Genomic DNA, 25,221 nt, shown 5'->3' with positions numbered 1-25,221 from the left:
TCCTTTCTTAACCCTTTTTAGCCGGACCCCAGCCAGGGTTCGGGTTTCTTTGTTAACTAATTGTAGTTGCTTTATTATTGATGACGTTTCGTTTGTTTCCAATATTACAATATTTCTTACACAGTTCATCAAATCTTGGCCCGACATGGCCAGGTGGTTAGGGTGCTCGACATGTCATCCGAGGGTCGCAGGCTCGAATCCTCGCTCATTCAGCCGTGGGAGCGTTATAACGATCACTCCCACTATTTGTTAGTAAAAGAGCAATCCAAGGGCTGGCTGCTAGCGATGATGACCAACTGCCTTACCTCTAGTCTTATACTGTTAAACTAAGGATGGCTAACGCAGATAGCCCTCCTGTAGTTTAGTGCGAAATTCAGACCAAACCCCAGTTCTTACAAAAAATTGAGGAGGCAGTTACGATCCTAAATTAACATTATTAATTTTTCATTTAGGACCAGAATTAACAAATGTTATCATTTACGTTATAATGTTCATTTTGTTTTAAATAACAGAATATGAAACTTGGGCGTCCGAGTAAACCTCAAATTCGGGAGGAGTTCCGAAAGAGTCTCCCCCTATAAGGGTATTATACATTGACAGGCGTTTTTAGGTATTCTCTAAAAATTCCTTTGCTTGTTTATTTCAAGTTAAACACAATGCTAAACAATGGACTATCGGTGCTTTGCCCATCACGGGTACTGAAACTCGTTTTCTAGCGTGTTAAGTCCGGAGACATACCAATGAAGACTAAACTTCCTTTGTCATTAGATTGCATATTTTAATGAGTGTTTTCTGTGATTTGGCCCTCCAACGGCAAGGGTAAAAAGACACCTCTTCCCCTAACTTGAAATTAGCGAATGATGTATGTCTAAATTGGAGCACGTGGTTCCGCCGATAAGAGAAAAAGGGTTTATTAAGATAAAAGTTTGATATCAACTTCATAGTTTTGATACGTATTTTACATTGTTAAAATAATAGATACTTTTAAAACAAGGTGTTTTACATTGTTAAGATAATAGACAGTTTTGATATAATGTGTTTTACATTGTTAAAGGGATAGATAGTTTTGATGCTTCATCGTTTTCTTATTTAATGTTGAAAATTGTAAGACTAGGAGACACATATAACCTGGGCGGAGTTGGTGTATTCTTGAACTGAGACAGCTTTATTTTTTAATAGAGTAGTTGGCCTTTAGGATGGGTTACCTTCAAATGTGGTAGATGCAATTAATTTAAAAATCATTAATGGAAGGCTTGATACATTTTTCAATGTTAATGGATGTCTTCAAGTGTTTTACTTTTATTTCAAATTTTGGTATAGAAGATGAGATGATCTCCCTTGTTGTTCTTAAATTCTACATAAGTAATTCACACTCGCAGTATTTCTAGTAACTACTAGCAGATGGCGGGTTGTACACAAAAGGAATGTGACTTATAGTTGTATTTATGTGATGCAAATCCATTGCCACTGTTTCAAATATTTGCATCTCGATGGTTTAAAGATAAATTTGAGGACTTATAACACTAAAATTCAGGGTTCCACACTTACATCTAGTACAGGGCAGATGGTTTATTATATGTCTATGTACTTAAGACAAACATAGTTTATGTTCCAACAGTTCACTGATCGCTCACTCAGAGATACATAACATCTGAATGAAAAAGGCTTACATCAGATATTATTCATGATTTATTGATCGATGCTACTCTACTTTCTCCCACACACAGTAAATCGAAGGGCACACCCATTCCACCCATAATCCTGGACGGATTACCCCCAGTCTTCCTGCAGCGTGAGGTCATAGATTTCATTGGCTAACTTGAGGCCAATACGATCCTAGCAGAACCAGGATGCTAAGACAATACGGTATTTTCCTACAGCCTACACCCAAATCTGCCTTAACGTGAGTCACGATTATCTCAAGAAAACAACAGAACACTCTATACAACCAAACTCAACACAGCCCAGTGCATGAACTCAAAAATTCAGTAAAATCACCCCATTTTATCAAGACAGTTACAATATTGCAAACAGCTTCAAACCATTTCCTTTCCCACGACACCTCCTAACATCTGCATCACTTCATATAAACCATCTCCTTACTCACAACATTTCCCAGATAAACCATATCTTTACTCACGAAATCTCCCATAATCTACACTGTAAACCCTTCCGTCTCCCAGCTCAATCAGTCACGTTCCTAATAATCCAACAACCACTTCCCAAACACTTAGGCCAGCACGCGTTACCTTTTCACTCCTTCAACAATCAACTCAAACTCGAAGACTAGCTCCAACCAACATCTAGTCTTCCCAACCATTCCTGAGTATGATACGAGACGTCTCCACCATGACCACTGGCAGTATCAGAACCTCCCAGTATGCCTAAACGAAATCCTAGAAAAGGAGGAAAGCCACATAGACCCTTCCGCCTACCGAATCTTCTAAAGATAACACGGAGTTGCCAGCCCAACAGCTAATATTACCACCCTTCTCTGCGCCCCAAGACTTACTGTCCGTAATCCAGTTCGTCCACTGTTCTCTTCGTAAATACATCAACTGAATCTCAATCACTGCCCACAGACGAATCCAGCTGCACTCAGTTCTCTTTCTTCCGTCACCCTTCGACCAGTGACGATGACGATTCGCCTGATGATAGACCTCCTTTAAAACAACCTGTCGCTTTCAACCCTTGTTTACACAAACTAGCTTCCTCCCACGACAGTTTCACATCATGCAGTCATCTGCCTTCTTCATCACTAGCTAATAATCGTCAGTTAAACCTAACTGGACATCGACTAACAATTATTTGATGTCAGCTAGTGAATGTGGGTTTTATCTGGGAGGGCCACATTTTCCCCCGCATCTAACTCTATGCATCGGATCTATAGATCTCCCGTCGCCCTGAAGAACCAAGAGTTTTTTGTTGGCTGTTTCTGGTCTCCTTTCTGCTTGTTATCTATCCATCAACCATTGTGTGATACTCAAAACTATCAGATCGTGTCTCTTTGTTTTGTCTTTATCACATTGTCATTCCAAAATATTTATACCATGAATGGAGGAAAAGAGAAAACATTTTTTTCTGAACACTCCTTGTGGTGTTTAATCCTAACCTTTCAGTTAAGGGTTAAACATTTTAAACCAAATTTATTATAACTGTCTTTCAGGCTAAGATCAATGATATTTTGATGACCTTCTTCAGCAGGTAGTTTATATTTTACTGCTCGATTTAATGTTTTTGACAAACTTGTAGATTTTGTATTTGATTGAACTTAAGCACAAAGCTACACAAACGGATAGCTATACTTTGAAACCCGGTTTCTAACACTGTGAGTCTGCAGACATACCACTGTGCTACCAGGGATCTTGTAGGTTAAGTTGACAGATCATTGTCCTGTTTTATGTGCTGTTTATAATGCATCCTACAAAAGGGGTTCGATTTCACTCGGTGAATAGAGCATACACAGCCCATTGTGCTAAAAAAAATACTACCACCTAATCTGTCTAACACAAAACTGTAAAAACACAAAACTATTAATTCCTAACTATATGGAAATATAATTTTTAGATTAATAAAATAACAGAAGAAATAGGTTTTGTTGTGTTCCACCGTTACTATATCGTTTTCAATATAAGGAAGACCCTTACTATATCCACAGAAATGAAACTACAGTGTTAAAACAGAATTCACCACTTTCTAGCATAATTACTTTGTTTATTAACTTTTCAAATGGTGGCGCCACCCAATGGATCAACGTTAATTCTGAATACTTATAATACCAGAAATCGCTTTTTGATACTTGTAGTGAGCACAACACAAGATATTATCTTGTGTAGCTTTGCACTTAGCAAAAAACAAGTCGTGATATGGGGCTTAGGATGCGTTATTACATGTGGTGATATCTATCGTATTTTGTATTCTCAAAACGGTTGGTATGGGTATCGGTATTAGGTTGTCCAGAAGTAAATGTTGGAATTCTCACGATGACATTTAGAAGCTGAATAATGAGTAAGTTATCGTTGGTTGGTTGGTTTAATCCAACGTTTGTCACTTGCAAGGTGTTTTAATTGTCTACTGTTTCAACTCTACTTGGAGTAAGTTTTACAATCCCAAAGGCAGCATGGACAAGAAGGACTTTCGTCAGATTTTCCTCTAAGACTTCAAATTTGGACAAAAAGCTACCAAAACTACATTGAACATAAACCATGCATTCGGCCATGTATCTGCTACTGTTAGTTCCAAAGGTTTCGATATGGAGATGAAAGTCTTGAAGACCACGAAGGTCATGGAAGGAAGCCATCCTTGGATGAAAACACATTAAGAGAAGCAGTTGAGATAGACCCTTGCATAACAGTACGTGAGCTTGCAGGAAAGCTAGACACGAACAAATCGAGTGTCATTGTAAAGACGAAAAAGTTGAATAAGTGGGTTCCGCATGAAATGGCTGAAGATCAACAAAATCGGCGTTATGAGACCTGTCAAGAATGACACTCCAAAAATTGAACAAATTGGAATTCGAGATTCTGCCTCATTCACCTTATTCCTCAGACCTTACCCCTACAGATTTTCATTTCTTTCAAGCACTTTTAGAACTGTTTAAACAATTAACTCTGCAGAAGAAGCTGTAGAAGAAGCTTTCAGGGAGTTCACTGACCATAGAAACTGATTTCTACAGCAGGAGCATAACCAGCATCATTACATGTTGGCAAAATTATGTTGAAGCAAATGGTGCTTACTTTGATTGAAGCATGTTTCACAACACTGGTTTATACTTTCACAAACTTCTTAGTTCAAAAACGACATTTACTTCTGGACAACCTAATACTTTAAAGTATAGAACAACGTTTCAACCTCTTTAGATCATCTTCAGGTTAACAAAAAGAGTTTACACCTTTGTTAACCTGAAGATGACCTAAGAAGGTCGAAACGTTGTTCTGTACTTTATTTTAATAAAAGTGTTAATAACCACACTAACCATCTTGAGATACATTTTTACTTCAAGTGGATTTCTCATCACGAATCTATCGGATATTATCCAAGACCGACACTTTATGACTGCTGTTGCAATAACACCACACTTGATAATTAAACTTCGATAGATTTATTATTTTTTTCATTCATAAGAAGCTCTTGAAACGAAATTGTATATAATTATAATTTTATCTTTAGGCTGACAATGGAATAAAAACTGTGTACAATAACTATTTCTAGCGGCACTAGAAATGTTTCGTAAGGAATCATTAAACTCCAACCTGCATATTTAAGAAGCAAATCAATAATTTATAGCTCACGACAAACGATAAGACAACAAGCGGAACCTTCTTCCCCTCACCAATATAAGAAAAGAGCATTTTTTATGCTCCCTCTGATGGTTAATTTCCTTACTGTAGTATCATAGGTTTACATAAGTTTAGTAAGCAAAATGTAATATTTTGTTTTTTAAACCCTATTTTTTGATTAACACAGTCGAAGAACGACTTTGAGGTTTAACATGATGTCGTAATTTGTACCTACCTGCGACCTCTTTTGTTTAATTTTTATTGCTCTGTAACCATGCCTGTTGTCTGTAGTGCAGGTGTGTAACAATTATGTTGTACAAATCTTAGAATGATTATTTGGGATTTATAATTCACGGTTTGTCGCTTTATGATCTATATTATTAGGACTGGGATTAAACACTGGATTTTTATTCCTGACTGTTCATAAACAAATACCATCTCGTGTAAACTTGTGTGTATTTCGTTTTATTCAGTTTCCGAAGTCTATATTATCAGAGTTCTCTTTTTGTTTTAAGTTCCTTGGACTCGGAATCTCTAAAGAGTGTGGGACTGGAAATGTACATTATCTAATCTACTTCAACACTACAGACATGCGTATTACTAATTAAGTTATTCTGCAGTTTCCATGTAGTAATTCCTTAACCTGTGTTCCTGACCTTCTTTCACTGATTTCGTGAAACATCAAACTAATTGTCACAACTACTTTCTTTTTGCCTTCCGTTACCCACAAAAACTCGTCCTACACTTTGAGGCCCAAGATGCGTTATAAGAGTAACGTCCAAACCCCACTATTCGATTACATTGGACCAAGAGTTGGCGATGAGTACTGTTCACTAGCTGCCTTTTCTGTAGTTTATGGGTTCCAGGTTAGCGTAACTAGTTCTTGTGTAGATTCAAGCGAGCTTCCTAAACTAACGAACACATTTTTTTAAAAAATGTGTACTTTCTACAGCAAAGCTGCTGCATCCTGGTGGCTTATTTGTAAGTCTGAGGGTTTAAATGCTAAACAACAAACAGAAACATTGTATCAGTACTCTCCCGTGGGAACCTATATAAAGTTGCGCGAGCCTGAAACAGCCTGCTGACTAAGACACTTGACTCGCAACCTGAGGGCCCAGTATGGCCAGATGGTTAAGGCGGTCGACTCATAATCTGAAGGTCGCGGGTTTGAATCCCTGTCGCACCAAACATATTCACCCTTTCAGCTGTGGGGGCGTTATAATGTGATGGTAAATTCCACTATTTGTTGGTAAAAGAGTATCCCAATAGTTCGTGGTAATGAAATGACAAGCTGCCTTCCCTCTAGTCTAACAATGCTAAATTAGGGGCAGTTAGCACAGGTAGCTCTCATGTAGCTTTGCGCGAAATTCAGAAACAAACAAACACCTATGTTCAGTCGTGTGTATGTATATATAAACCTATATTAACAAAGACATGTATACACAAATTATACCTGCACTAGCTGTTTCTTATTTTGAATAACAAGGACAGTAGCTAGTCAACAGCACCCACTGCCAACTCTTGAGCTACTCCTAACTGAAACATCAGAGGAATTTGACTGTTACTCTCACATCTCCAAAATCCAGAGTGCGCTTTAGCAGTAATGGGAGATTTTTTTCCTTTTACAAATTTATATAACTTCCTACCTGCAACAAAACGAGCCGAACAAAGCCACAAGATGTTGCTAGTTTCAATATAAAGGACAATAAAAAGAGTTCAGACTACTTGTTTTTAGTGCTTGCATTCAAAAACACTAGATTTTTTCATTACTGACACATGTTATCACTAGTACACACAAAAGTTAAATCAGACAATCCAACAAGGCATGTCGAAGTCACAGATAAACAACTCACAAAACATGTCCATGATATAAGCAAACAGTCGTCAAAAAAAATTACATTTTATTTCTCATATGTTGGAAAACTGTCCTTACCTCAGTGCTGGTTAGTAAGGTCACGTGGGAGTTTATACACGTATATTAAAATGCCATTCATATGTAGCTTATTAGAACAAGTAAGAAGAAATTTAGGTATGTTACTTTCTAATCTAATCTACATTTGTGTGTATAAATAAATAATTATTACTGACCCTGGATCTTATCTAAGCCTAGATCTCTACTACTGTTAATAGCAATAAAACAATGCAGGTGTCCTAATGATAGTCAGGCCTAAACACAGGTCTCAGCAACACTGAATAAGATGTGCAAATTGGAGATAGTTTTACAATGCTTTATGTTTAGTGTCCTTTCTACAACATAGTGACAATGTTGGATACTTATAATTTCTTGGAAGAAAATTTCAAAAACCAAAAATTTTTATGAATATGTCTAAGAGACAACTTAAAAAAAAGAACATTGGAAAAGAAAATCACTAAAGTCCTTAATTATAGAACATATTTAGTTCTATAGTATAAAATCAAATCCTATTTGCAAATTTCAACCTAAACTTAGAACAAACAACACAATTATTAGTCAAGCATTCCCTTCAATATTTCAGTTACTTATTATTTAAATTCTTAAATCATAATATCTGTACGTGTCTAGAAGTTAGTTAAGTTAATGGCCATTTTGGCCAACTGACCACCATTTTTGCATATAATCTTCACATGACATGAACTAATGTCAGTACATCACATGACTATATCAACTTTAAAGACACTTTACAACATTCATGTTTCAATATTACCAGGAGATATAAATGAAAGTCTGAAAATGACAAGTTGTCTTAACTTAATTGTTTTGGTAAGATTTTATAAATAATAAACTGCAAACAAGGAAAACAGCAATATGTTATTTATTATGACTTAAAGGACAGAAAAGTGACAATTACAAGATTACTGGGAAATTAAAAGCCTCTAGAAGCTTATTTTCTAAAGCTATCTAAAAATAAAAGTTAACATTTTTCTTAAACTGAAAATGGTTTCTAATAATACTTACCATCCATCAACAATGTAGCTAGAATCTCACACTGATAAAAGTGTAGGGGGCAGTGCAGGCATAATCCACACACAAAATATTTGTATAGAACAGGAAAGTACCAAGAGAAAAAAATGGTAAAAGAGTGTGGAAATCACACTCTACCTCTAGAACAGGTATGCTCTTCACTTGGAACTTATTTCCTATATCAAAGGCAGAACAGAATATGAGTAATCATCAGATAGGCCACCACTAACCAGACAGCCAAGGTTCTACGGCTCAGGGTTGGAATTAAGGGGTTGTAGTACCTATATCCCATGTTGCTGGCTATGGCTATTAGACCACAATGTTATATGTACATATATATACTTTAGATACCAACCTGTAACCACAGAATGTTGCATTTGGCACCATCAGAATCACAACAAGGAAGTAAGCAACACCTCAGTGGACAAATTCTCTTCTCCACCTGAACAAGTCCAAAAGGTAACACCCAAGGCTCAGAATGATGGGATCCTGTATGCCATACTCAACAAAGGAATAGAACTCATCTGGTTTGGAATTATGAACATTCATTCTCAGTCCCTAACCAAGGGGGTAAGGTGTATTCTAACTTAACCCTGGATTTATGTGGAACCTGCACTCAACCAATGACCTAGGATGGAACTGCTTTGGTTTCAGAATTATGATATAGGGAACCAACTTCCATGAATGATAACTGAAACTGGCACTGATCAAAGAGAAGGGTCTTGCATTCCCCAACCAGATAACAGCATGCAAAATCTAAACCAAAATTAAGAGTAAGTTCCCAGGGAGCCTGGAGCCCCTTTTACTGAAATCTGAAAAAAAACATCCAAGAATCCTAGAAGGAGGACCCCTTACTTTGCCCTCTTCTCCAAGAGTGGTTAAACACACTAAAAAACTTTGGTGGAAAAGCCTCTTGTCTGCAACAGATTCTCAAGCTCCACTAATACAGCCTGGGATGCTAAAATGCACTGAGGAGTCCTAAAAAACAGAGCTCTGAAAACTGTGCAATAGGTGAATCAAGTTCCCTACATTTTTTTAAAAGCAAACCAATGACAATTTATTCAACATGAAGATAAGCAAGATCCTCTTTAGCTGTATTCATGAATGTCCATAAGTGGCAATCCATAATAAGATAATATCATCTGGTAGGTACCTAAATGATCTTACAGGGCACCTCATTTTGACAAAACCTGTTGCATACTGGTGGTAGTAATTATAGTAAAAGTAGTTGCCAGTATGAAGTTGAAAAGAGAAAGCATACCTGACTCAGAAGCACTCACCCCAGAATGGGATACCATGAAAAATAAAAGGACCCTGGAAATAAAAAGAGTATATGACTGAGGAAAATACTCATTTCTGGTAAAAGCTTAGCAGATGTGGTAAAAAAAGCTACAGGAGGTAGTGGAAAACCATCAGACGAGGAATCGGCCAGATCATGTAAGCAACAAGATAGGAGAGTAATAGAAGTATTCCACATACCAGCTGACACAATGTCTTCAAAGAACCACTGAATCAGGCAGCTAATGACACTAGAGATTGAGAAATAGCTAACGTCAACAGATGTTAAGTATGTTTTGTAATTATTATACTGTACTATGAATAAACTATGTACAAAAAAAGAAAAAAATATTTTAAAACAAAAGTTTAACAGCTGAACTTTTATATAATAAAAAAACTGACAATGTTATACATACTTCCTCTTGTCAATATCCAAACAATGAATTGTAATGTCCTGGATACCCAACAAATCTGTTGAATAAAAAGATAAATTTTAACATAAATAACTGTCTTCAGATGTAAAATAAAGATAAAAATAAAATCTAAAAAACTCAATTCTGTATTGATGAGCTATTGACACTTACTTAACTGTCATTTTTCATTTTTAAGTCTCCCAAAATCTCAAAGTTAAAATCACAAGTTTGTGGATAATTAAGCACAAAGCTACACAATGGGTTATCTGTACTCTGCCCACCACCAGTATTAAAACCTAGCAATGTAAGTTTGCAGACATACTGCTGTGTCATTGAGGGGAAGGGGGCAGAAGTACAAGTTTAGGACATTTTGAAAAATAAAGAATTCTATGGCATTTCAACAAGTTATTATTAAACTTTCCATGACCATTTAATTCACTGTAAACACAATCAATGGAAAAAACATTTTTGCTTTGTTGAAATAACATGTAAATTTGTTTTTTTTCTCACCTAGATATTATGTGCTAACCAATACATTGTTTAGAGGTTAAGGGGTCATCTCAAAATTCATTTCCAGCATCTTTTATTATGCTGCACAAGACCTTAAGTGCCAATTAGTACAGTTCACCAAGTAAATATGTGCCATTTAGGAAAATGTTTCATCAAAACAACTGGCTACCATCTAAGGGCTGGGACTAACTTCGACCGAAACTGTAAAGTGGCTGGATAATTATAATTTGTAAAATAAGCATTGTTACAAGATATGTCAACAATATAAAAGTAGCCTGTTTTGATCAGCTGATTGAATAACTTGGAAAACAACACAAAATCATTTCACATTCTATTTTGCAATCACAATTAAAAGAATAACAACAACAATAACAAAAAACATCTATAAGAAACTAACTTCCACACTACCACAGTCTGAATTACCCATTGCTACATAACTACAAAACACTGAGTGTTAAGAATAGCATTCAGACTTCAGGAAATGTCACACAACACGAAAAGGAGGAAAAAATGTTACACAATCATATGCTATAATTATACTTCATGCACTTTCTGAAAGAAGCTTGTCTGCCACTTGAAATTCCATGACCACAACTAGAATTCATGAAAATTATCTGATTTTTCAAGTTCTATAAAACATTTTTTCTTGACTTTCCACAAATTTCATGACACATACAGAACCTGTACAGACTCTGTTTTTTATTTAAAGTGAAAACTTGTTATATTTAGACTGGTACATCAATAAGTCATATTATTCAGCTAAGTCATTAATATTATCTGCAATATTTATAAATAAAGAGCCCTCATAATGCTAAGTTTATATATAAATGAACAAAAAATAATGTGCTTCAATATTTGATTACTTACCTAGAAACTGAATTTGAAAGGGAATACCCTTTTTTATGATGTTACAAGTTTATTTTTTTATTGCTTGAGACATATTTTTCTTTCATATAAATTGTAATAATATCTTTGTATTAAAAATTAAAAACCAACAAAAGTAGAAAAAATGAACACATAAAGGTAAATACAACAGTTTCACTATGGATCTTTTTTTATTACTTTGTGAACTACTTCATTTCATATTTTAACTGAAGTTAACAAACTACTCACCTTCCTTTGAAAAATGCTATGTAAAAAATTGATGAATAGTAGTTCACAAACTGTAAAAGGAACATCTTCAGAGTCAAACTATTTTCATATTCTGTCTGAGTACGATGTACTTCTATATAGAATATTTCAAAACAGTATTAACTGATTTACAAATAGAATATTAACATATAGGAAAAGGTTAACATAAAGTAAATAAAAAATGTTTGTTTAACTGAACCTTAACACTAATGATATCCAATTAATAATACTATCAAACTGATCATTTAACACATTTCATGTCAGAGGTTTTTAGAACTCTTAGATGAAACATTAAGTTCTATTCTTCAAATCAAATCTTTAGTGTATAAATATCTTATTCTCTGAAAGTGTATTATTTCTTATTTACAAAATTCATTATTTTCCCTAGTTATAAATATCAAACTTTCTAAGTCTGGTTTAGGTTACTCTGCAGCTGTCACACAGAGCAGGAGATATTTCTGCAATGTAGTTTCACATGATTAGAAATACTATGGCCAAATATTTTTGTATTGAGGGAAAGGAAGTCATAATAAAATACAAATCACAGGAACTGAAGACAAATTTTCCATATTCTTAATTTGTCCGTGATCTAAATAAATGTTAAACCTTATCTTAGCTTCCATCATTTTTGTTGTTGTTGTTGTCAGCAGTAGGATACCAATGACTGTTGATCAAGATGTTTGTGGTCTAGATACACTAGTTTCCATGAAATTAGCAAACATTAACTACTTCTCAAGCCAAATCATAAGGAAATACAACTTAATTCTTAAATCAAAATGATTAACTTCACTACATATTGCAACAGAAGAAAAGAGCTTTACATTCTAGTTTTTCAATGGAAATATCTTTTTATGGTAGTTTTTCATACACATTTTTGGTCCTCTTTGACAATTTTAAAATGTATAACATGCAGTACTGAAGCCAACTGATGTAATATCTCTACAAAAACTGGTTGCATTAATAAGAGATGTTTTATTATTAATTTTAACATGATTTTACTTCATATTTTTATTTTAAAATAGAATTCCATATTTTAAAATTTATTTTATTAGCAGCCTTCATACACAAGTCTTGAAGTTATAAAAAATTATGTTAAAACACACATATATCCTTATTATAAAATGCATGGGGTAGATTTATTGGACAAATGCCATATTACAGATGGAATGTTCACTATATTTCTGAATTTATTATGTATATCTACACAAGATGTTGCAAGTTGTTAGTAGAATGTACAAGTCTGTTGTATGCAAAATATCAAATACACTGGAAAAGTATTTCTAAACAAGAAAGGACGGTAAAATTGAGAATGGCAATCTGAGTTACATATTAACATGTTAATGTTTATGTAAAGACTAAAAATACTATATCCATGGCACTGTTTGCATATTGTGCTTACATTGCCTTTAGGGCCTCTGAAATGTATATTTACAAGTTTTCAGTATCCCTGTACACTGTATATGATATTTATTGTTCTTCATCATGAACTGTCATTAAATCAAATACATAATACCAAATTAAAAGTTACAAATAATCATCTAACCTTAAAATTATCATAAATATATTTATATAAATACTATACAATTTTTCATGTATTTCTGTATATATTTGTTAGCAATGTGAACAGTTTTCACTACTTTGATCACAAGACTATATGGTATTACAACTATATATATTTTACTGTGTTTCACACTGATCCACTAGTTTATTTAACAAAACACTCAGACTTGATTAATAATAAAACTGAGACTGGTAAAGTGATAAAGTGTCGCCATCTGCTGTTAGTGATGTTAAATATAATTATATATAATTACTTCCTAATGCTATTTTATTACATTCTGTACAAATGGAAAAGTTAATTAAAAGTTCATATAACATGTATATTGTGGCATAAGTTTATTTTTTTTAAAGAAATAAGTTCTATTTTGAAAAGTGTGCATAATTTGGAATCATTCACCAATAAAATGTACATGTTTCTTCAAGATGTATAAATTATTCTGATAAACTTTGTATGATTGTAACTGTATTTATCTGGCACTAAAATAAATATGGATAAGAACTTTTGCAGTCACATTCTGGTTACATTTTGTTATTCTAAATCATGAAAAAACATACAAAATAACCTATGTTCATTTGGAATTGTCAAAATTAGAAACAGGTAAAACTTACCTAATTCAGTAAGGTAGGTGGCTATTCTTCTATAAATCTAGAAAAGGTTAATAGTTAGTCAGTTGTTTCAGAAGGAACATCTACACTAGCCAACCCTAACTTTAAACTGATAAGACTATGAAATGGCACCTATTGCCAATTCTTTGGTTACTTTAACCAAATAGCAGGATTTGACAATAACTTTTACAACATTCCCATAATTCCAAGGTGTGATAGGAATTTTTGCTGCAACAGGATGAGAACCGTAAACCTTCAGGTTCAGAGTCCAGCACACCGACCACTGGGCCCACCCAGTCCTAACATACAAATAATGAAACAATACCAAAATGTGTCAGACATCAAGGTGATACGAATATGGTAATTTTATCCCTGGTTCAGTGTTCATTTTCGTTTGATGCTTTCACTCTGGCTTGTAATTTTTGGTGTTTAAATCAAGTTTTTCTAATCCAAATTTACGTACATGCCCAACCTAAAAGTAAAAGAAGAAAAGTAATAATTAATATATACTAATTCCTGAACCTAGTATTTAACCATTCAAAGATGATGGGTGTGTTTATAAAAAATTGAAAAGTTATTTGGTTTGAAGTTTGCACAAAGTAACACAAAGGCTATCTGCACTAGAAGTCCCTAATTTAGCAAAGACTAGAGAAAAAGCAGTTAGTCATCACTACCCACAGCCACACCTTAGGCTACTCTTTTACCAATGAATAGTGGGATTGATTGTCACATTATAATGCCCCCATGGTTGAAAGGGCCCAAACTGAAAAGTACCACTGAAGATCTTAGAAAAGATCTTTATACAGTAGTGTTACTTGCATCTGTACTTAAATACTGAGGTTTTGTCATTATTTTAATAACTTCTGTGGCATGCAAAGTATAAAGATTTTCTTATGATTATTTTGGTGCATTCATGAAAAAATTCCAAGCTATATTAATTTCATTCTTGAAAATACAAACATGAAAAAACCATTTACATTATTCCCAGCTGAACATAAAACAAGAAACAACCTTAAAAAATGACAAGTAATTACATATAACATTTTCTTTTAGTCATTACGAAATCAAAGTGAGACATAAATAAATAAACAATAAAACTAATATGCTTACATACCACTATAAGGCAGGAATTTGATATACACACACACCACTATAGGCAGGTATTTGATCCATATCATCTTGAATAAAGCCATAAAAAGTACACTTTACACAACTAGAAATAGGTGAATTTCATATCCCTTACTTTTCTTATTCAAATGACCTACCAGGTTAAAGATCATTATGCATACAAGGTTCAACAGTGCAGCTGTGACTAAGGTAGTGAGAGCTACCATGCTGGTAAGTGTCTGATTGCCACTCAAAGTGAAGTACAGTACAGTTTGAATGGATATTCTGTAAGAAATCACACTAACCACAGCAACAAGAGCTACTGTAACCTAAAGAATAAAAACATAATATCTTAAGTCTATAAAGAATCCCTGCACAAAGAGCTACTGTAACAGAGAATATACATGTAATAAACAAAAAATGAGAAAAAAAGTCAATGCATTCTCTGTTGTTCAAAGTTACACTAATGTTGCCTTTATCAGCTTTCGGAATTTTAATGTTTGTATCTTTCTTCAGATTACACATTCACTTTATTCCACTGTTTGAGAAGTTATGTTTCAATTTATAATTTTAGTTACATAATAGTCTTGTTAGACAGTTTTTAAATAAACTTAAAATACAGTTTCAGGGAACGTAAAAAAAACACTTTGCTGTAGCACTCTATAACTGGAGTCTGGCAGTTAAAGTCCAGATTTCTTCACACAACTGAAGGTTGTTTGTCCTTTTACAGAGTGGTTCACTAAGTCTTTAGCTAGATTTTCTGGGCAGCAAACTGTTTTGTGGGATATGATAAAACAAAAACCATGAAACCTGCAACTGATCAAACAACTCTAAAGCTATGATTTTTTGTGGCATCTTAACCCATTTTATAATTACTAAAAATGGGCAATTTCACCATTTTTGTTTGTTAATATGTGGAACTTGTACAAAAATATTTTTGTACCAGATACCATGTAAATTGGTCAAAATATGACTGAGTAAATGATCAATAAATATCTCTAAATTATGCTTTTTTTGGATCTCTTACTGCCCCTCCCCAGAAAAAAAGGATTCAAAATGGGTAAATCTAGCTACTTTTGTTTGTCATTGTATTAAGCTGATGAACATTTACATTTGTGCCTGTTGTCTTCTAGATTGCTGTAAATATAACCACACAAGAGCCCAAATATATATTTTTGGGTTGTTTGACATTTGACCCCTTAAAAAAGCCTAAAATAAAAAAAAATGAAAATACTGACTGGATATATTGGATAAAAGTAAGACCCTAACAAGTTTCAAGATAATCTGCCAAGATATGTAGATATGGCAGTCGACTGAAAAGGGGTTTGGAAGAAGATGAAACAACAGAAAAACTATATCTCTCTCATGATGATGAAGAACCCACGTGAAGTGAAAATGTATCTCAAGATGGCTGGTATGGGTATTAAAACTCTTTGTTAACCTGAAAGCCTAAAAGACTTAAGAAGGTTGAAACATTGTTCTCTAATTTATTTTAATAAAAGTGTTAATACCCATACCAGCCATCTTGAAATACAGTACACCTTTCTGTGGAGACATAATAATGAGAAATAACTGTTTAGAATGCTATATTGCAGAAAACTGGAAACTAGATTCACTGAAAATAATAAAAAAATCCTCCCAAGTTTACAAAGTACATCTTTTAAAAACAATTTTACTTCAAACATAGAACCAAAAAGCAATGACCATGAAGTTATAAAAGTCATCTTAATTTAATTGTAAAATGTAATTACTGAATCATATTTTAATAGTATTTAAGTTCTCAGATTCTTCCTTCTACAATTTACTTATAACTCCTCCAAGAATTAAATAATTTATATAAATTAATTGTTATAAGGTAGTTATTACTCAGGCAAGGCAAAAATTTTACAGCCTTCAATCTTATTGTTTATGATGTCATCCACAAGGAAATTAAGAGTCATTTTGGCATGCACACCTATCACAGCCTCTATTCTACAAGCTACCAATAGTTCTCTCTGATGTTGTATATCCATAGACTAACTGCTTTACTAGCAGGGGGCATTTAGTGTAGTAGTGCTGTTAGTATTAAAAAGTAGGCTTAAGTTTCACTGACAGTCAACAGTAAAGAAGAAAAAGACGCTGGTAAGTGGTATATTTTTCATGAATATTCTTTTTTACTACTATAAAAGTAACTAAAATGTAAAAACAAGAAACTTATTAGGTTAGATTAGCTAAAATAATGAATAGCAATAATAAAAACTCTGCATACTGTTTAATGTAATTCAATAGGGTAACATGAGCTGAATGTTCACCAAGTGATTTAAAACTTGTGAGGAAGGATTAATAGTTACAAGTGGTTCAAAATGCAATAAAACTATACAATTAAGAATAAACAGATTATGTTGTCACAAGTTTTTAGTTATTTAGAATAAACTGTCAGTTTCATATCACAGTTTGAAAGATAAAAAAGTAATTTACAACTATTTCATGATTTTTATGGTGGTTATGAGGGTGTTTAAACTGACTGATCATTTAAAGAGTTATAGTTTGTGAAATAACAGATAAAATAAACTTTTTACTGAAAACAAACAACATTTGATATTTATTAAGGAGGTTTAAAACTACACAAGTGAAATTTGAAAATTTTCAGATGAAGTATTTTTAATTTTAACATGAAAAATCACTTTGCACTCGGAAACAGTCAACACTCTGACAACATGTAATTAAAATATTTTTATGCTTACTGTCAAAGTTTGTGATGAAACAATTAGTACCTTCAGAATGACAGTAGGTATACTGCCATGGTTACAAGTTCATGTTAAATACACAAACCCATTGTGACAAAGTTAATTACTATGGTAAAAGTACAGATTACCTCTAAAGTGTCAAAACCAGTCATATCCCAATGGTGGGTAATTTTTTGCCAAATACCTTTTCCACAATTCAAAAAATGTTCCACCTGAAAATATATAAAAACAAAGTGACAAAGTTTATCATCAGTAAAGACAGAAATTGCAACAGAATATAAATTACTCTTTAAACTGATATGACTTATAATAATTCAACAATTTTTGTTCAACAAAGTGCTAGTAATAAAAAACTTTGTAAAGTGTTTTCTTTTTTCCTTGAAAAGTCCTAAATTACAGACTAAGAAATCTCAAAGTAATAACATGCTTTTGGAATTAGTTTGAAGTGTTTGATGTGAGATTTCTGTTATGGAGGTTTGAAGTCTTGAATGTGTAGCAAATTTGATGTGCTTTATGTTCGTTTGAAATTAAGGCCATTTCAAGTATTGCAGATATACAATGTTGGGCATTTTGATGTTGAAGTAACCTTTTTGCTATGGGCATCCATTACTACACATCTCATGAGGTTTTTCTCAGTAAGGTGCATTCTCAAAATTCAGGTCCTTTGTAAAGGTCAGTTTTATATCACTGGATATGGTAACATGAGCACACATGCACCATGTCACTGTAACTTCTATACTGTTATCCAGACACAGTTGAAAGATCAATATAATAAAAATAATACATACACACATACACACACACACACACACACACACACACACACACACAGGGGTGGACAAGAAAAGTGGCCCCCTTGAAAATGCTGTTAATTTGTTATATTCTTTATTAGATAAGAGAAAAATATATAAAATGCACTTCATGAGATCTGTTCAAATATGATCTCAAATAAATTAACAACATTTACGAGAGGGGCACTTTTTGCTACTCCCCTTGTATATAAATGTATAATGTTATCAAATTTAAGCTATTTTATACGTGTTATAATTTGTAGTTATTCTAGAATGAAAACAAGCATTATTTTAATTTCCTAATTGTTTATAATGGTCAAATCTATCAAGCCCATACAGCGTTTCATCAGTAAAAATAACATACAAAACATTAAGTTTTTTTCTTTACAAAAATGTTTGATAATTATCTGGAAGTTATAAAAATTCTGTATGTGAAATTTGAACATTTTCTAATACATACAAGTATTTTTAATCTTAAAATCAAAATTACTCCACATGTTGTATAGTCAACATGCAAAAAGAAAATAGGCACAAGAAAAGCATTACTTAGAAAAGTCTCAAGCTAAATAACAAAACATCTGATATTTTGTGTATGAAAGATCTAATGCTAATCTTCCAATATTTCATAAACATATTCTACCCATTTTGAAAGCTTTATAGCATAAACACTATAACAAGCACAAAATGGTTGCAAGGTCTGTCCGACAGACTGAGCCTGTGCTGAAATTAAAATTATGAAGTCAATCTGAGGTGTTAAAAACTAAAAGTCTAAAGAAAAAATACTATTTATTCCTCTTCAGCTTTAACATGTAAATCTATATAATACTTACCCCAGAGTGACATAAAAACAGCAAAAAATACAGTAGCACCATTGTCGAAAAGATGGGTTATTCTTGCAAAATTGCATGTGTGCCCCAGTCTTCTATATCTACATACTTCTACGTCACACCGAGGACATAAAATGATGGCCTTGTAGTCTTCACAAATGTCCTTACTGTAAAAAAAATGCAGTTTTGTTTTAAGTTTATGGAATAAACACAGTACAGCACAACATCCAAATCAATCTTAATATACAAGTATCAATTAAAATGATAATGCCACATAAAATAACTGATTAACTGAAATTATGTTTAACTCAATTTATCACAAAAATTATTTAAACTATTTTACAGTAAATTAATGGTTCAAAACATATCAACCAATAAAAATTAATGGTTCCAATTATTATACTTTGCAATTACTCCAGCTACAACTGGCTTGTGTGAAAATAATTAATTAGCTAAACACTGATTAATTAGTCCAGTGATTAATCACTCACCACATTCCATCAATCATGTAGCCTAAGTAACAGGTTTATCTGAGGTATAATTTAGAAAATGATCAAACATGAGTTATAAAAATAATAAATTGTTTGATAACTCTTTTAATCTTTTTTCTCCCCCTTATTCATACCTGTGAGCATCACCCGACAAGGTAAGACACCCATACAGAAAACACAACACCCCTACTACTGAAGCTGGAATCAACATACAGGTGTAAAATCCAAGCCAAGCAAAGTACAGGCCTATCTTAACTCCAAAATATTCCCTGAAAAAATTGAAAGGAGCAAACACTGAAGTGATTCTTAACAAAATATAGAGGATACAATAACTAATGAAAAACTCCAAAACATCCATCCATAAGAATTTTTTTTATAAAGATTTGTCTCAATTTTAAACTCTGACTAGTAGGAGAGCAAGGTGATTTTCATGCTAAAATTTAAAAGAACATATATTTTTTTAATATTACAATTTCCAAATTTCATTTGCATAGCTTCTAGAATCTTCTAATTGAATATCAAGTTATTTTTGGTAAAAATTTATATGTTATGCATTATTTTCTCTACCATTACACAACATGAGCTTAGACCATTTGTTTAACCTTGTAACCACACCAAACAAAATATTAAATAATATTTTTCATTTCTAAAATCTCTGCAGATTACAATAGAAGCTTAACATTACTTATCCTGATATTGTCAGGTTTGCATCAGTTAAATATGAGAACTTTCTATTAGGTTGAGGAATAATTTGTGAGCATTTTTAAATAATTTCATTCAAGCATTACATGCAAGACTATACAATACTTCAATGCATGAACACATTACACCCAAAACATTTATTATGATACTTTATTTCATGTAATACCTAGGTATATAGTATGCATTGTTGTAAACGAAATTGCAAGAAATTAAATGCGAAAAGCAAATGGTGTCGAAAATCCTCGATTTTGTCCACTTGACATTCCATTTAATGAGCTGAAAATGAAAGCAAAAATTAAAGACATATGAAAATCAAACACACCATCTATTAGAGCAAAAAATTATCTACCAAATGACATGAAATATTTTGCGAAAGCATTTCATTTATGAATATATTTTTTTAACTAGAAAAAACGCTCACGAATTATTCCTCAACTCAATATATACTAAGCCTATGTAACAAGCTAGAAATCACCTTGTATACACTTAGTTCAAGTTACAGCATAAAATACAAGTGAAAAGATTATCTAAGTTGAGCAATTTGGAACAAACAAGTGCCATCATGTGATACAGAAATGTGAACACTAAGATGTTACAAATTAAAATAATTTCACTTTTGAAATTCAGAAATTAAAACTATATTATATAGTAGAAACATTTGATTAACTACATATTAATACTATTAGATCTACCTCTATTTTGATTATCACCACACTTTTATACAATTTTATAGCTCAATGAAAATAATACATTAGCAACACATGAGAGAATTCTCTCCATCCTATCATGACTGACTCTCTCCTTATATATAATTATTGTATTTGGAATTATCTCTTTCAAAACACAACCAGTATGAATAAAACACCAACCAAGACTTTAAACATGGCGTACAAGTATAAGATGTTTTTTTGGTAATTTCAATCTTTAGGTAATGCTCAAAACTTTTACCAAGTGATGTTTATATTAAATAAATAAATTCTGTCCAGGTAATTATTTATTACCACTCACTTGATGTCATCAAGAGGTTGTTTTTTACATACTGCTGAAAATGAAGCCCAGTTGTTCATTAACCATTTCCGAGGAGCTTTGTCATCTGAAGAATCACATTCGCCCTAATAATACGTCCAAGTAAATTATCAACATAACTGTTATTTTACATATACATGATGTGAAACATCTCCAAGTATAATGACAACTAATAAAAATATGTTAAAGTGCATTTTACTGGAAAATAATATTAACAACAAACTACAGGAGAAACCCTATTACACAAATTCATCAGGTCATAAACTTGATATAAGTGCAGAATAATATTGAATAATACACACTGACTGTAGAAATAACTGTGGACAACACTTTTAACATATGAAAAATTGACAGAATTTCAATGGTTGTGCAGTATAACAACCATGAAAAGTTGTACTTTCACAATACTTTATCAACATCAAGCACACTTGGAAAGAAGAATCCAATAAGTTAACTGACCTCATGTAAAGAAAAGGCAGCTTCATACACATTATCATTGATAAGCTGGGTTATTCCTGAAAAAATGGGAGAAAAACACAGTATAAATATGTAGGACATGAAACAATTAAATATGACAATATTTAATAAAACAATGTAAAAATTGCAATGACTTGTATTCATCACTATATGATATCATATATTGGTACCACGTATCATATGTAACAAACCCAAGCACACACCTATCAAGTACTACAGGCTGGCCATGGTGACTAAGTTGTTTTTAGTAGTTTAGGAAGCCTATAACCATATTAGTATTTACCAAAGTTTCATTTTCTGTTTTTGATGAAATAAGGTTTCATTATACTGTTCTGTTGAGCCATTGAAAACAGGATTCAAAATTAACATTTACAGACAAATAAAAGAAGCTTATTGGATTGCTTATCTAAATACTGTTCAACCTTTCGGAATTAATCTAAAACCTGGAATCAGTGATCTTCGTTCAGTGGCTTCATCTTTATCAGAAAAACAATTTTTATTCTTTGCTTATTTCTTCATGTAATGTGAAAGCTGAATTTACTAAAACATACAATTTGTTTAAGATAATTTTTCATATAATGTTTTTATAAACTGATTGATGTATCTTTCTCAACTTGTCTCCAGGTATCACTTTTACTTTACTTAAATGCTTAAGTACAGTTTTAAATATACAAATATTCAGTCATTTCTAAAGTAAAATATTCCTAACACCTTTTTACATACATTCTCACCATTGGCTATATTACACTGGAAATGAGACATTTACAGCAGAACATAGAGAAATAAACATTTCTTGGAAAACCAGATGACCTTCTTGATGTTACTAAACTACCTTTATTTGTATATCCCTTATTTGACTATACCATCATTCCGAATTTGTAACTGAAGAAAAGTTATGGGGTTTTTATTCATTTCTATCAAGACTTCTTGAACCTACATGTTTTTATAACATCTTGAATGACCTGTACAGTATATTGTCCAAATAAAAAAGCACATACACCTCCAATACTTATAGTGGGTTACAGTCTAAGAGCAGAATTAACTGACTTCTTTCCAAACTATTTATTATCAATAGACTCTATATATATTGTATCACAACACATATGTTTTTGCCTGTTACAATGCTAACTATATAGGACTGACCTAAACATTAGGGAAAGTTGCTTACTTTCAACATAAAATACAGAGTGGACCATAGCTGAAATTATTTGAGTTAACTGTGCATTGGTTTCCATTTCTGTGTGGTTGTATCAGGAATAACCATGGTTACAAGGATTTTATTCATTTCTATCAAGACTTCTTGAACTCGCATGTTTTTCTAACACCATAATTATACTCTTCTCATAACTTCTTTAGTTTTCCACAGATGTAATGCTATTTTTTTATAGATCAGTTAATGCGTCAATATTACAACTTCCTAAGTTTTTTACAGGAGACAATGGTTCTAAGTTTTTGGCAGGCAGTGAAACCATAAAATCAAAAGAAGAGTATGGGAAAATGCCAAGTTGAAACTTTGAATAAAATAGAAAACCTGGCAAAATGACTCATTCAGAGAGGAATAAAATAGAAAACCTGGCAAAATGACTCATTCAGAGAGGAATAAACATGTTTGTTTATTCTATTTCATATTTTTCAGTTTCTCATTTCACTGAACATTGGTAATTTCATTACTATTAGAATTAGGGTTGAAAAAATTGTAGATAAAATATAAAGTTTTGTCAGAAAAACAGCTTTTAAAAGAAATATATTTTTTACTTTTTGGCATGAAAACCTTCACTCAGACTGATTTGTTTAAGGCTTTGAAAATTCAGACAGGTCTTTATTGGAAATATTTTAACAGAAATATTGATAACTTGTGTACAATACAGTTATGGTTACTGAAAGCTTGACAAATTTCATAAATGAATGTGTCATAAATTTAGAATTGTAATAAAAATTAGTACTTACAGCTCCACACGAACAGGTGTTTCCCTATTGGACTGACCCCATACACAAAGGGTGTTAATGTTATTTATCACTATTAATTTTTATAATTATGAATATTATTCAGCACTGTTAAATTTTAGGACTAAAACTTAATCTAACTGAAACTTATGAGATATTATAAAATTAGATTCATTAACTGTTTACATCATGTGATAAATAACAAAACTTTTAATGCACACTAACAGTCTTAAGTCAAACTACATTAACAAATACAAGTCTCTATTAAATTGTAAAGCTTAATATGACAGAAATGTTTCGGTGGACATTCCATCCTGGAGTTTCATATATACATGAGAAAATAAATCAGCAGCTGGTCAGTGCAAGGTCAAAACTAAATATCATGGTGATAAGTATGAATCATTGTAACCTAAATGGTATTTTAAGACACAGATATTTAAATGTTAGCCCTAAAAATACACACTCTAACGTTTAATTAACAGATTTCTTAACATTATTTCTACTAAATATTTGAGGGCCATCTGTGCCAGGTGTCCCTACTTTAGACTAAAGGGAAGGCAGCTAGTTATCACTGCCCACCACTAACTCTTGAGCTACTCTTTTACCAATGAATAGTGGGATTGACTGTTATACTATAATGCCCCCACAGTTGAAAGGCAAGCATGTTTGGTGTGACAGGAATTTAAATCTTCAACCCTCAGACTGTGATTCAAGTGCCCTGTCCATCTGACCATGCTAGAGTAAATAATTTAAGGATATATCAGTAAATCAAAAAGGTAAGATATGCAAATTTCATATTCTTACTTTTAATTATGTTTAGCTTGTGTTTCTATCTTAATGTAAATTTTAGTAGCTTACTGTTTGTGCTAGTAAATCCTAACTTGATATAGAAAAGTTACATCTTACAATCTTTGTAATGTTACTTTTCAAAATTTAGAAGTTAAAATTGACTAGCCAAAAAATAAAAGTGAACTAAAAACTAAATTTATTAACATAGACTCTTCATAAAAGTGTTTAATTCATATTTGTGTACAACATGGTAGGCAGTTGTGGCACGAGCACTTTGAATTACCCAAAGCAGAGGTCACAGCAAAAGAGTAAACATAATTTATGAAAGCTAATTTGTACTCAACACTGAAATTTGTATCACCACTTGTACATGATGGCACTTTGTGTGAAACTTTATTACAAGTAAACATAATGAGCTACCTTTCAGAATAATTAGAAGACTTACAAAAATTATTACAAAAGCCAATTAAAAAAGTTTGCTTTGTTTGGAAACTTTTTTTTTAATACTTTTAGCACCTCTCAGAAAAACTAACTACATACATTTTAATTATTATAAACTCATCACTAATATGTTATCATTTTAAATTGCAAGGAAAAACATATAAGTATGACACATAAAAGAA

General features: G+C 32.4%; 1 protein-coding gene across 10 annotated transcripts in view; it reads right to left on the bottom strand.

The window, feature by feature from the left end:
- The window catches only part of LOC143244148 (anoctamin-5-like), a 78,960-nt gene that overhangs the window by 20,159 nt on the left and 33,580 nt on the right, over positions 1–25,221 (bottom strand). For 3 of the 10 annotated variants that reach the window (XM_076488299.1, XM_076488300.1, XM_076488301.1), the window contains 9 exons: positions 21,848–21,903; positions 21,371–21,474; positions 19,795–19,929; positions 19,173–19,336; positions 17,680–17,763; positions 14,984–15,154; positions 13,722–13,758; positions 11,535–11,646; positions 9,915–9,969 (listed from right to left, as the gene is read on the bottom strand). In XM_076488299.1, coding sequence (XP_076344414.1) covers positions 9,924–9,969; positions 11,535–11,646; positions 13,722–13,758; positions 14,984–15,154; positions 17,680–17,763; positions 19,173–19,214 — 492 coding nt within the window. In that variant the 5' untranslated portion in view covers positions 19,215–19,336; positions 19,795–19,929; positions 21,371–21,474; positions 21,848–21,903 and the 3' untranslated portion in view covers positions 9,915–9,923. Of the gene's footprint in view, positions 1–9,914; positions 9,970–11,534; positions 11,647–13,721; positions 15,155–17,679; positions 17,764–19,172; positions 19,337–19,794; positions 19,930–21,370; positions 21,475–21,847; positions 21,904–25,221 lie in introns of those variants that run through there. The other 7 variants (XR_013024920.1, XR_013024921.1, XR_013024923.1 and 4 more) reach the window with 5 other exon arrangements.

Source organism: Tachypleus tridentatus, chromosome 2, assembly GCF_004210375.1.
Source record: "Tachypleus tridentatus isolate NWPU-2018 chromosome 2, ASM421037v1, whole genome shotgun sequence".
Taxonomy (NCBI): Eukaryota; Metazoa; Arthropoda; class Merostomata; order Xiphosura; family Limulidae; genus Tachypleus; species Tachypleus tridentatus.
Note: the sequence above shows the minus strand (reverse complement) of the source record. Positions and strands in the feature narration are given on the sequence as shown.